The sequence below is a fragment of the Sapajus apella genome, unplaced genomic scaffold (assembly GCF_009761245.1).
Source record: "Sapajus apella isolate SASKATOON/1434 unplaced genomic scaffold, GSC_monkey_1.0 scaffold25, whole genome shotgun sequence".
Classification (NCBI taxonomy): Eukaryota; Metazoa; Chordata; class Mammalia; order Primates; family Cebidae; genus Sapajus; species Sapajus apella.
In genome coordinates this window covers 10,698,153-10,712,738 of record NW_022436965.1, presented here as the reverse complement: position 1 = coordinate 10,712,738, position 14,586 = coordinate 10,698,153, and the positions used below count along the sequence as shown (strand labels likewise).

Below are 14,586 nucleotides of genomic sequence, written 5' to 3'. Positions count from 1 at the left end.
GCTGGAGTGCAATGGCGCGATCTCGGCTCACCGCAACCTCCGCCTCCTGGGTTCAGGCAATTCTCCTGCCTCAGCCTCCTGAGTAGCTGGGATTACAGGCACGCGCCACCATGCCCAGCTAATTTTTTTTTGTATTTTTAGTAGAGACGGGGTTTCACCATGTTGACCAGGATGGTCTCGATCTCTTGACCTTGTGATCCACCCGCCTCGGCCTCCCAAAGTGCTGGGATTACAGGCTTGAGCCACTGCGCCCGGCTATGTTGACTATTCTTTAAGTGAAAGTGGATCATCTGGGTCTTCATCCTTGTCATCTTCATGTTGAAGAGGAGGAGTTGGTCTTGCTGTCTCGGGTGGCAGAGGTGAAAGAGGGAGAGGTGGAAGGGGAGGCAGGAGGTGTGCACCACCATGCCTGGGAAATTGTTTATTTTTTGTAGAGATAGAGTTTCACTGTGTTGCCCACACTGGCCTTGAACACCTGGACTCCAGTGATCCTCCCACCTCGGCCTTCCAAAGTGACTGGCTCCTTGTTGAATTTTAGATGGTATTTTGCTATTAGTAGTGTTTGTTTTTTAAGACAAAATAAATTTGAATTGGTTTCATTTGAGGAAAAAAACCCTACATTTATGATCTTTGCAAAGCTGAGGTGACTTAATGTTTATCTTTGGTACTACCTGAATATATCTTTGTGATAGAACTCATATAAATTTGATGTCCTTTTCTCCTAGGCCAGACCAGGGTATCAGCCATCTGGAGAATCTGACAAAGAAAACAAAGTACAGGAACGTCCCCCAAGTGCATCTTCCAGTAGTGACATGTCTCTCTCAGAACCTCCACAGCCTCTTGCAAGGTAAAAGGGGAAGAATGAAAGATGATTAAGGTTCTTTCTTTTTATGAAATTTAGTGGAGTGGTCTATGTTCAGTGAATTTTGTTGACTGACTTTGTGAACAAGAGGGAAGAGAGGTTTATTTAGAAATTGGTTCATATCTTCTGATGGGTATTTAAGCATAGTACACATCTGTACTTACTGTATGCCCTAGGCTAATTGTTCAAATTTTACCTGCCCTTTAATGTAAATGTCAGTTTCTTTTACAGTTGGAAGCATTCTTGCCTTCTGTGAACTAAACAATGAAAGTGTGTGGAATGAATGAATGACAGTGAAATTTTAAGGTGTTTGTGGCTAATAATTTTCAAAAGGGATTTCGGCATCCACTGCTATTTAAAATTTCTTCTTATGTCTAAGAACAATTTATCCATCCTACTTTCAAGAGCTATCTTTGGATATGCTTGTGAACATATTAATAAGGACTAGGAAGGGATCTGATTTGATTTCAGATAGTCGACAGACTATTTTACCTTAAATTTTCTTAAGAAATATTTTTTGTTGTAATATATTGTTTGCAATAAAGTAAACAAAAAAACTATGTGAGCTTGGAAGTAAAGGTGATGTTTAGATTACATGGTTATAAATTATACTTTGTAATAATAACCATTTTGGAAAGGGAAAGATTTGTAAACTCTTTGAGAATGCATAAATAGAAATCAAAATCACCATCCAATTTTGGGTTAATACACATGGTTCTTTTTTTGGGGTGGGTGGAAGGGTGGCGAAGACAGGGTTTCCAACTCTGTCGGCCAGACTAGAGTGTAGTGGCACAATCTTGGTTCACTGCAACCTCCGCCTCCCAGTCTCAAGCGATTCTCCTGCCCCAACCTCCCGAGCAGCTGGGATTACAGGCATGCGCCACTACTGCCTGGCTAATTTTTGTTTTTTTAGTAGAGACTGGGTTTCACCATATTGGCCAGGCTGGTCTTGAACTGCTGACCTCAAGTGATCTACCGCCTTAGCTTCCCAAAGTGCTGGGATTACAGGCATGAGCCGCCGTGCCCAGCCCATGTGATCCTTTTCTTTTTCTTTAAAAAAACAATTTTTCTTTTTTCCTTGATGCTCTGAATCAGCAGATCCTTTTTTTAGTGTTTCTTAGGTTCCAGGCAATGATCTAAGTACTCTGCATATATTATCTTATTTAATCCTTGTAATTCCTCGAGTTAGGCACTGTTATTCCTGTTTTACAGAAGAGGTAATTGAGGCCTGGAGAGTTTTCTAAAGGTTAAAGCATTAATGATAGAGATAGGCTTTAATTTAACCAGTCTGACTCTAGAAGCCTGTGCTTTAACTACTCTACATACTACTTCCCAAAAGTGAAATGTTTCATATGATTTGCTTAAGATTCTAAATATATTTAAAACTTTGTATAAATAAACTTAAAATTTTTGTTTTGAGTTTGAATGCTTTTAGTTATTTATTTACTTACTTTTCTAAGTGTCATCTCTGGAGAGGATTGAATGCTTTTAAATAGGTGATACTCTGTAGTTCATCTCATTCGCATTATTGTGGTCAGACGTTCCCCCATATTAATGTCTCAATTTTTACCTTTCTCTGAATTTTCTTCTAATTCTAAACAAGTTATCCAATATTAAAAGCAAACCAAACACAAACAAATCTAGTATTAGACCACATACTACCATGTACCAGTTCCTCACTTTTCTTTTAATATCAAACTTCTTTGACTTGTGATGTCTAACTTACTGTGTCCGCTTTCTTGCTACCCAATTGCTGAGCTTCCCCATTCCTGTTAATAGTTGTAGCATAACTATGTTTAAAGCTTGTTACTTTTTGCTTAACATTTTGGCATTTCTTTTCCTTGTACTTCATATCCTATTATTCTGTGTTAGCTACCTGGAAAACTCCAGATTACATATCTGACCTTGAAGACTGAAGATCCAGCTCAACAATCACTTTCCTTGGCTAGCAGAGTTAATTGCTTCCTGATCTATACTCTACTGAACTTTTAAAATCTTTGTTTTAGCATTTGTGGTGTCTTATTTTTGCTGTTTATTAGTCTTTCATCCCTGCTAGATCTTGAGATCCTAAAGTGTAAGGCTTATACCTTTTTAATTTTTTTTAATTTGGAGACAGGGTCTTGCTTTTTCACACAGGCTGGAGTGCAGTGGCATGATCACAGCTCACTGTAGCCTCAACCTCTTGAGCTCAAGCGATCTTCCCACCTCAGCCTCCCAAGAAGCTGGGACTCTAGGCATGCACTATCACACCTGGTTAATTTTTATTTTATTTTTTATTTTTTTGGAGATGAGGGGCTTGCTTTGTTGCCCAGGCTGGTCTTGAACTTCTGGACTCAAGTGATTCTTCTGCTTCAGCCTTCCAAGTAGCTTAGGATTACAGGTGTGAGCTACTACTCCCAGCTCAGGATTAAATGATTAAGTATATTCATTTTTGTCTCCTGTTTCTCTACCATCAAAATAGCACTGGGTGTAAAATTGGCATTCTAAATACTTGAATTTAAAGCTCTTGGATTTTTTATTCATCAGTGTCTTTTATACTGTAACTTCTTTTGTATTCCCTTTACTACCAGCTTAGTTTAGGCCCCAGCAACCTCACACTTTGCATTTGTAACAGGCTATATTCTAAGGCATAGAATCTGTGCACTAGCCTTTCTTCCTTCATTCTATTGACATGCTTTTCAACTTCTTACCCTGGCTACCGTCTTTCAGATGACTTCTTTTAACCCAATTGCAGAATTTTACATTTACCCATATTAGTCTGGTTTAAGATTGAAGCATATAAAAATAATATTGCATCATAATTTGGCCATTTGTTGGGTCAGCTATGCCTCCCAGCTTTCTGTCATCTGCAAGTTTGATAAGCATATCTTTATGTCATCATCTAAAAATAATGGGCAAGACCAAGGACAAAGCCTCATGTTGTTCTTTCCCCACTTTTTTTTTTTTTTTTTGAGACAGTCTTGCTGTGTTGCCCAGATGGAGTGTGGTGGCACTATCTTGGCTCACTGCAAGCTCCACCTGTCAGTGAGCTGGAACTCTCCCAAGTAGCTGGAACTACAGGTGTGTGCCACCATGCCCAGCTAGTTTTTTTGTATTTGTAGTAGAGATGGGGTTTTGCCATGTTGCCCAGGCTGATCTTAACTCTTGGTCTCAAGTCATCGCCTGCCTCAGCCTCCCAAAGTGCTGGGATTACAGGCATCAGCCACTGTTCCTGGCCTGTTCCTCTAAGGGTCTTCTTAATAGTTGACACCATCCTATAATCTCTCTGTAGTATCCCTTAATATAGAAGAAGTCTGTGGTCTGGAAGTATAGGCAAATGTACCTAATGTTGTCTAGGACATCTTTATTCTGTTTCTAGACTTAATGGATACCCTACCCTGTATATTTATGTTTATAGTTGTATATTTGTATTGTATATAGTTGTATATTTATATTGTATAGTTGGTATTCATAGTTTTGCATTTAATTGTTTCACATTCATTAATTTTTTACAAGGATCTCCTTATTTAGCATGTATATTGTTAAATACAAGTGTTCAGCATAAAGTAAATATTTGTTGATTAGAATGCATTGATATTTAGCAGTGTTAAGCATTTCTCTTTTATGTAATGTTATTTTAAAAATTATTTATAACTTTATAAATGGTAAGGGATTTTGTTTATAGAATTTTAAAGATCTTATTGCCTTAAATTATAGAATTTTAAAGATCTTATTGCCTTCTTAATAGTTTTTAAAAAAAAAACAGCATTTTTTTTGTTTTTATTTTCTGAAAAATATAGCATCTTAGTTGAAAAAAGCAGTTGACAAAACAGTATAGATGGTAAAATCGCATTTTTTTTTTTGTACAAACAATACCACGAAAACAATGTACACATAGAAAAATGTTTGGAAGGATGTAATTCTAAATGAAATATTACCAGCGGCTCTTTTTTTAATTGTTTTGCTGAGTGAGCTTTATCTTTTTCATACTTTTTATCTGTTATTTTTTTGTTGCAGTGCATACTCATTACTCATAAATTAGACAAAAACAAAACTTTTTAGAAATGCTGGTTTGATTAACTAACATATTGTGACTTTAATTTCCAGAAAAGACTTGATGGAACCTACATGGATGCAGCCTGACAGATTGAGCCCTCAAGTTCACCATTCTCAACCACAGCCTTTTGCTGGAACAGCTGGAAGTTTACTCTCCCATCTCTTGAATCTAGAGCATGCAGGAATTTTGCCTAAGGATTTGGAATCTATTTTACCAACCAGGAAGAATCATAATGTGGCTTCAAGGCCATTAACTTTTACACCTCAACCATATGTGACCTCACCAGCTGCCCATACAGATGCCTTGTTAAAACCTAGTGCCAGCCAATATAAGAGTAAACTGGATCGTATTGAAGCCTTGAAAGCAACAGCTGCTTCTTTGTCCAGCAGAATTGAAAGTGAAGCCAAGAAATTAGCAGGGGCCAACATTAACTATGGGTCAACATGGAACACTGAGTATGATGTGCAGCAAGCACCCCAGGAAGATAGACCCTGGACCAAGGCTATAAGTCCTCCTGTGAAAGATGATACTGAAGATGTTTTCTCTGCCCGAATTCAGAAGATGCTGGGTACCTGTGTATCCCATGCAACTTTTGATGATGATCTTCCTGGTGTAGGCAATCTTAGTGAATTTAAAAAGCTTCCTGAGATGATAAGACCTCAGAGTGCCATATCAAGCTTCAGAATGAGATCCCCTGGTCCCAAATCAGAAGGGCTGCTGGCACAGTTGTGTAAAAGGCAGACTGACTCTTCTAGCTCTGAAATGCAAGCCTGTTCTCAAGACAAAGCCAAAATGTCTCTTGGTTCCAGCATAGATTCAGTCAGTGAAGGGCCTCTTATTAGTGAGGGGAGTCTCTCTGAAGAAGAGGGAGACCGGGATGGACAACCTCTTTTGAAAGTAGCAGAAATTTTAAAAGAAAAGGAATTTTGTGCTGGAGAAAGAAATAGTTGTGAACCCATCAAAGAGTTTCAGAAAGAAGCCGAAAAATTCTTGCCACTTTTTGGACATGTAGGTGGTACACAAAGCAAAGGGCCATGGGAAGAATTGGCAAAGGGAAGTCCACATAGCGTCATTAATATTTTTACAAAATCCTATCAGTTATATGGAAAAGGTGAGAAAAATAAGTATAGCTTGTACTATTTGTAGATTAAGATAAATTATTTTATAATTTCTGTACAAGATATATACTTTAGTACACATTTTTCATTGAGTGGATAATGGAGACTTATTATTGTCCATATTAGTCATCTTCTAAATTTCCTGCAAGCCTCAAATAGAGTATTAGTAATTTTATCTTTTTTTTTTTTTTTTTTTTTTTTTTTTTTGAGACGGAGTTTCACTCTTGTTACCCAGGCTGGAGTGCAATGGCGCGATCTTGGCTCACCGCAACCTCCGCCTCCCGGGCTCAGGCAATTCTCCTGCCTCAGCCTCCTTAGTAGCTGGGATTACAGGCACGTGCCACCATGCCCAGCTAATTTTTTGTATTTTTTTTAGTAGAGACGGGGTTTCACCATGTTGACCAGGATGGTCTCGATCTCTTGACCTCGTGATCCACCCGCCTCGGCCTCCCAAAGTGCTGGGATTACAGGCTTGAGCCACCGTGCCCGGCCTAGTAATTTTATCTTTAAATTTTCATTTTAAAATTGTTATTGTCATAAAATAATAGTTGACTGGTAGTTGTAGAAATTTTATCTACTTCAAAGAAATTCATAATGTTCGGGATTGGATATATATCACGTATATACTACATTTTCTGTGACCATAGTTATGTACTTAAATAGAAACTATAGGCCGGGCGAGGTGGCTCACACTTGTCATTCCAGGACTTTGGGAGTCCTGGGCAGGTGGATCACTTGAGGTCAGGAGTTTGAGACCAGCCTGGCCAACATGGTAAAACCCCACCTCTACTAAAAAGACAAAAAAAAATTAGCTTGGTGTGGTTGCATGCACTTGTATTCCCAGCTACTCAGGAGGCTGAGACATGAGAGGTGGAGGTTGCAGTGAGCTGAGATCGTGCCACTGCATTCCAGCATGGGTGACAGGGCAAGATTCAGTCTCAAAAAAACAAAAAGAAACTAAGTATGTTTCTTAACACAGTGGTGATTTGTGAATTCTTGGGAATATGGCAGTCAGGAATTGAGAGGGATAACTAGTAGCATTTCTAATATGAAAACAACTCTATTAATGTTTAAAACTAATTTTAATAGCAATCCGACTTTGAGCAATACTGTATATTTGATTCCTAAAACAATAACTTCTAAAGTTCCCTTCTTATCCCTGAAATCCTGCAACATAGCTTACCTTTTCTATGTTAGACTGACTCAATTCCTTCAAGTCCTTTTCTCTATCCTTCCTGCTGTGTATGGAATCTACCCATTTTATACTAACATTACCTTAGAATTTCCAGATTGGAGATTTCCCCTCTATAATAGTGAATGGATTTCATCTGTTCCTTTTATGCTCAACTGGGTATCACATTGCTTTTTCCTAGAATTCATATTTAGGTATTTCTTAATGGTCTTGTATAGACCTTCATATGCTATTGCTTTCTCTTGGTTAGCCAAATTTCTATTAGTGGTCATTTTAAATTTCTTTTGATTTGAAAGTTGTTTTTATTTCTTTTGATGAAATAAAGTGCTTCAGTCAACATATTTATTAATTCTGTTAAATTTTCATTAAGAGTTTTTAGTTAGTGCTGGGCGCGGTGGCTCAAGCCTGTAATCCCAGCACTTTGGGAGGCCGAGGCGGGTGGATCACAAGGTCAAGAGATCGAGACCATCCTGGTCAACATGGTGAAACCCCGTCACTACTAAAAATACAAAAAATTAGCTGGGCGTGGTGGTGCGTGCCTGTAATCCCAGCTACTCAGGAGGCTGAGGCAGGAGAATTGCCTGAACCCAGGAGGCGGAGGTTGCGGTGAGCCGAGATCGCGCTATTGCACTCCAGCCTGGGTAACATGAGTGAAACTCCGTCTCAAAAAAAAAAAAAAAAAAAAAAAAAAAAGATTTTTTAGTTAAATATTTAGAGATGAAATGAGAATGAAATGTTATCTGGAATTTGCTTTAAAATAGACTGGGGGTTGGTAGATGAAGGTAGTAGGAGGTTTAATTGAAACTAGATTGGTGATGTAATTGTCATTGTCAAAGCTGTATGATGAATAGTTTGGTTTCATTATGCTGGTCTCTTTTTCATGTATCTTTTAAAATGTTCATAATAAAAAGCTTAAATAAAGTACTGTTAGATATAAAGGTAAATAGAAAAGAAGCACTATTAAAGGGAACTAAAATACCCCTAAGCCCATATTGTTAATCGCCATGTATGGGATGCTTTTCTTACAGTTTTTTGATTTTCGTTTTCAACCATGCTTCAATTGTTACTTTTGTCAGGGTTTGAAGACAAGTTGGACCGAGGAACATCAACATCACGGCCTTTGAATGCCACCACAACTCCTCTAAGCAATGTCTCATATGAAGATGATTTTGTCTCTTCTCCGGGGAGTGGGACTTTGACAGAAAAAAAATCAACTCTTGAACCTCAGTAAGAATATATTGGCAATATGGAATAAACTCTGAAGAGTGAGAAAAATTTACAAATGAGAACTGTGGTCTGATATTAGCCAAGTTTTGCATGTTTAAAGATACATGTAGAGGCTGTACATCATAGTGGCTATTAAGAGCATGGGCTCTGGATCCAGACAGCCTTTGTTTAAATCCAGGCTCTCCTGATTATTAGTTGTTTGTGTTTGTATACATTACTTAGCCCTCCTATGCCTCAGCTTCCTTCTCTGTAAAATGGGACATTAATAGTACCTGCCTGACTTGTAGAGTTGTTATGAGTATTAGATGAAATAGAGGGAGGCTGAGGCATGAAAATCACTTGAACCTGGGAGGCGGCAGTTGCAGTGAGCCGAGACTGCACCACTGCACTCCAGCCTGGGTGACAAGGCTAGACACCATCTCAAAAAAAGGAAAAAAAATCATGTACTTTGAACAGGGCCTGGCACATAGTAAGCAAAATATAGGTTATTAAGTCAATCTTTGAATTCCTAGTAGAGCACTGGAGTACTGGGAAACTACTCCATGGTATAATAACATAAAAAGCTTAAGAAATGGTTTTCTGTGATAGAATTGAGGAAGATCAGATAGATATATGCCTCCATGGTTCCAAGTAATAAGTAATGTTTTTATAATCAAGAAAATATCTAAAATTTTGCAAAGCTTTGAAAAACAATAATTATACTGATTATAATATCTAATAATTACTGAGCACTTATTGTGTAAGACACTGAAAAGACTGAGGGACTTTACCTATATTAACTCATTTTTATAATAGTCTGATGTGGAAAGCATTTTGTTATCATTTCTATTTTAGAGAGCAAACTGAAGCAGAGGTTAAATTACTTGTACATAGTTACATAGTAAGTGTATGTAAATTCTCTCCAGACTTTGCTGGAGAGAATCTGTCTCTATATTTTGTTACCATTTAAGTTTATCTGTAATTATTCATGTTCAATATGATCTTTTTCAAACATCACAAATTGTAATTGATGTAAAATTATTAGGTAATCTTATAAAAATCGGTTAAATTTAATTAGATTAATAGGAATAGGTATGAAAATTATATGAGAAAAAGCATAGTTTTAAGTTTTGAGCTCTAAGGAAAATATTAAATTTTTAAATAAAAACTTCCAAGGATTTAGTTATGGCGACATTTAATATATCACCAATCAATATGATTTGATGCATTTTCTTTCCAGGAAAGAACAGATTATTGTTGTCTGTAAGATTATAAGAGGGGAAATAGTTATAATATATAAATTATAAATTTGAATAGAAATTGAGGCCATGTTTTCCAATATTCAACATTATATATTTTTCTCTAAATATAAGTTTTTATTGGTTTCACTTATCTGAGATTTTTCTTAGTAATAAACTGAACCATAGGGAGCAATCCAGGCTTACAGTGGTTAAAAAAGAAGTAAAGTGGAAGCCATCTTTGATTGTAGTTCTGTTGTACTAGTGATTAAACAGATTTTTAAATATCTTTTAATTTATCTGTGTTGTAAGACTTTTCTTTTTAGAACTACTATTATTTATTCTTTAACAGTAGCCCTTTAGGCCCTCAGGAGGACCATTCTAACAGAAAGTCTGCCTGTGATCCTTCCTCTGTGGACGTTATCTCCCAGCATTCATCAGGAGCCCAGTCTACTGCATCATCTCGTTCATCTACTTCTTCTAAAGGAAGGAAAGGAAAAAAGGAAAAGACACAATGTAAGTGGAATTCCACATAGTAGCTTTTTCTTTTATCAATGATTTTATAGTAGTAATCTAAAGTTATGCTTTGTTCCCATAAGAAGTTAGAGGAATTTCTTATGGTAATGTAATTAGCTTTCATATTTATCGTTATAATAATACCTTTTGATATATAACATTATGAGTGTTTTCCTTAATACAAAAGGAATACATTTGCAATGATAAAGAATTAAAAATTAGAGATAAACACTTTTCAAAGAAAGACAAATTTCCTTTGATCGATCCTTCAGAGATTAACTACTATTAACATTTTTGACATATACATAAAATTACACACACACACACACACACACACACAACTTTATTTTAAAAACACATGTAAATAATAATTGCTTTGCAATTGGTTTTTTTAAAAAAACTTAATAGTGTATATCATAGTATCAGAGATACTGACATATATATATACATATGCAGAGATATTCTGATACATTAAGTAACAGAATGCTATTCTGATTTTGCTTGTTTTTATGTTTGTTTTTTGAGATAGGGTTTCACTCTGTCACCCAGGCTGGAGTACAGTGGTGTGATCACAGCTTATGGCTCACCACAGCCTCAACATCCTGGGCTCCATTGGTCCTTCCACCTCAGCCTCCCAAGTAGCTGGGACTACAGGCACACACCACCCTATCTGGCTAATTTTTCTGTTTTTTGTAGAGATGGGCTTTTGCCATGTTATCCAGGCTGGTTTTAAACTCCTGGGCTTAAGCATTCCACCTGTTTTAGCCGCCCAGAGTGCTGAGATTATAAGCATGAACCAGCGCACCTGGCTTGTTATTCGAATATATTATAATTTATTTAATTATTTCCCCATTGCTGGATATTTAGGTTATTTTCTTTTTTCTTTATTCCATTGTAAGTACTATTGCATTGAATATCCTTGTAAATACATTTTTATGCATTAGTCTGGTTTTTTCCTCTAGGGAAAAATTCTAGAGGTGAGATAATGGGACAAATAATATGCCATGTTTAAAATTTGGTATATGTGCTGCCGAAGCGAGCACGATGTTTAAAATTTGGGTACATTTTACCAAATAGCTTTTAAGAAAGTTAGTGCCAGTTTATACTTCCAATGAGAGTGATAGGAGATATTATTTTTTAATCATTAACCTAATAAAATTTTTGCAATTTGGAAGTGTTCTGAAAGTCTTTGTAGGATGTTTAGACATCATTTTACCAGCTCTTCCTAAACTCTGCATTTTCTTGTGAAAAACAAGTTCAGTGGTATAGACTGTTTCATAAGTGTTCTGAGAATAAAAGAGCTCCATGGTTCCATAAATTTGGAAAATTCTTTTACAATGAAACAAAATTCTTTCCTGTTGAAGACTCAACACTTCAATATGCTAGTGCATTACTTATTTTAGGATAAGGATGAGGCTGTAGTATGAAGCATTGTCCAAGTGTTACTTTGACTAGAGAATCATCAGTCACCGTTTTATGGCATTAGAATTCAGCTGAACACAGTTTAGGAAATCCTGATCTTGCTCAGTTCTTTTATTTTGCAACTGTTAGGGTTTACTAAGTTAGTGTCTCACCTAAGGTCACTAACTTGTTATTGGCAAAGCCTAGATTCTGATTTCTGACTCCCAAATCCAGTCTATCTTCTGCTATGATATACTGCACTATTTTAAAATTTCATAATATAGACTGGGCATGGTATCTCACTCCTATAATCCCAGCATTTTGTGAGGCTTAGGTGGGTGGATCATTTGATCCAGGACTTTAGACTCCTGAGGTTCAAGACTAGCCTGGGCAACATGGCGAAACCCTGTCTTTACAAAAAAATAGAAAAATTATCCAGGCATGGTGGCGCAGACCTGTAGCCCCAGCTACTAGAGAGGCTGAAGTGGAAGGATCAGTTGAGCCCCTGAAGTTGAGGCTGCAGTGAGCCATGATCACGCCACTGCATTCCCAGCCTGGGCAACAGAGCAAGACCTGTCTTAAAAAAAGAAAAAACCATGATATATTGAGTATATATGTATTAACAATATGATTTAATGTAGGTTTAAAAAATTATCATCGAAAACAGGTTAGATGAAGTATAGGTAGCATTTTGTGGCTTTCAGTTTCCCTAGTCCTCACCTACAATACCAGAAAAACCCTGATGGATTTCACTGTCCACAGCATCCTTAGTTTTTTGTTCATCCCCAAGTTCTAAAATCAGTGATTTTTATTGTATATGCTCCATCTGGTGGTGAAAAAGAGTGTCTGCATGCTCTGTACAAAAATTTACCCAGTGTAGTTGAAAGTAGTTGGTAGATCAAATGGTAATCCTAAGAAAAAATTTTTGCTTTAAGACATGGAATATGGCTTTACTTGGCAATCTTTCAGTGTGGGGGCATTTTCTTTCTATATGAGTCCCTTGATTGGAATATAGGTCTTTCTTGCACAGAACATTGTGTTGTCTATAATTTCTAGTTGTTTAAAGTCAAGAAAAAATTTTAAATTGTGTATTTGTTACAAACAATATTAAATGAAGTGTTCTTATTATGAAAGCAGTGCAGCTTTATTGTAGAAAAATTAGTGATAATCAGTATTAACAGCTTGCTTGGTATCCTAAATAGACTTTGTAGAGTCCTTTCTAATTGATTAATAATATTCTGTTTTAAGCCTACACTTCAGTTGCATTAAGCACATATACGCTGTCGTACAACCATCCGCACCAGGCAGCTCCAGAACTTTCTCATCTTTCCATACTGAAGCTCTGTATTCATTCAACATTCCTCCCTTCAGTCCCTGGCAACCACCATTCTGACTTTCTTTGTCTATTGATTTCACCAGGGAATTTAACCATTTTCAAGTGTACAGATCATTAGCATTAAGTACATTCACATTGTTTTGTCATCCTGACCACTATTTCCAGAACATTTTCATCATCTCAAATTGCAGCACTATACCCATTCAATAATAACTCTCATTCTCTTCTCCCAGTGCCTACTAACGACTGTTGTACTTTCTCTCTATGAATTTGCCTATTCTAGCTATGTCATATAAGTGGAATCGTGTTTGTCCTTTTGTGGCTGGCTATTTCACTTAATGTCTTCAAGGTTCATCTATGCTGTAGCATGTGTCAGAATGTTCTTCCTTTTAAGTCTGAGTAATTTTCCCTTGTATGTATGTATATACAGCTAGTGCTCGACTTACGACCACGATTGGTTCCGACAGACCGGTCGTAACACGATTTGATCGTAAGTTGAGTAGGCTATATGCACACGGAGATGGTAGCACTGCCGGAAGCTGGTCCGCACTGTCATACGCCCAGCTGGGCAACGTTTGCGCTGCCAGACGCGGAGCAGTCGTGGCTAGCGATTGTGGTCGTAAAGTCGAATGGTTGTAAATTGCATAGGTCGTAAGTCTATCAATACCTGTACCACATTTTGTTTATCTGTTCATCAGTTGTTGGACACTTGGGTTGCTTTCATCTTCTGGTTATTTTAAATAATACTGCTATGAGTACGAGTGTAAAGGGTAATTTTTTTCACTTTTGTATTTTATTTTGATCTTTAATCACATATATATCATTAAAATTAAAATTTTTTTGTATATGCATATTTTAAAATATAGTGATTTTTCTATAAATTTTTCCAAAAAATTTTAATGTATATATACACATTTGTGTGTATGTATTTATATGTGTATATATATATAATGTATATTTTATATTTAAAATTTTCTTGGCCACCATTAAAATTTATATGCAGTTTTGTAATCTGCTTTTTAAAAAAGGTAATAATAAATATTTTCCCGTGCTGCTGTTTAAACATATAATCAAGATGAATAGTGTATTAGACTAGAGTCAGGAGGTCTGGGTATATGTCCTATTTCTGCTGTTACCAGAACAGAATGCTCTTGTTAAGCGAGTTATTAAGCCCCATAGATCTCTAGTTACCTCATCAGTAAATTGGGGACATAGTACTTATTTCACAAGACGTTTAAGAGCAATAAGGTACTATATATGAAGTGCATTTTAATTACAATGTTCTATATAAATGTTCAGGTTACTGTTAGCTATGTAATTTAGACAGCTATTCTCTTGTTAGAAATGTAGATTAAATTTCTTTAAGTTACAAAGTTACACATTGATAACATGAATAATTTTTGTTTCGGTCATCTCCTTAAGATATATTCCTATGAGTAAAATTATTCAGTCAGAGAATATGAATATTTTTATAAATCAGGCTACATAGTTTTTACCATAGAGTTTTTCAGAAGAATTATGTAGTTCAGTTAGCAGTTCATACCATTTTTCTTTCAGCTCTAGATTTTATCCTTAAAAAACTTATTTTTGGTTACTGTTTCATAGGGATAGATTAGTACTTTATTGTTATTTAATATACTTGTCTTTTATTACCAGTTGAGCTAAGCATGATTTGTTAATA

The 14,586-nt window shown here is 36.3% G+C and overlaps 1 protein-coding gene across 12 annotated transcripts in view; it reads left to right on the top strand.

Annotated features, from left to right (window-relative positions):
• CEP350 (centrosomal protein 350) overlaps positions 1 to 14,586 on the top strand; it is a 151,700-nt gene that overhangs the window by 54,660 nt on the left and 82,454 nt on the right. For 11 of the 12 annotated variants that reach the window (XM_032291254.1, XM_032291248.1, XM_032291253.1 and 8 more), the window contains 4 exons: positions 726 to 847; positions 4,949 to 6,009; positions 8,285 to 8,435; positions 10,005 to 10,168. In XM_032291254.1, coding sequence (XP_032147145.1) covers positions 726 to 847; positions 4,949 to 6,009; positions 8,285 to 8,435; positions 10,005 to 10,168 — 1,498 coding nt within the window. The remainder of the gene's footprint in view (positions 1 to 725; positions 848 to 4,948; positions 6,010 to 8,284; positions 8,436 to 10,004; positions 10,169 to 14,586) is intronic. The other variant, XM_032291250.1, reaches the window with a different exon arrangement.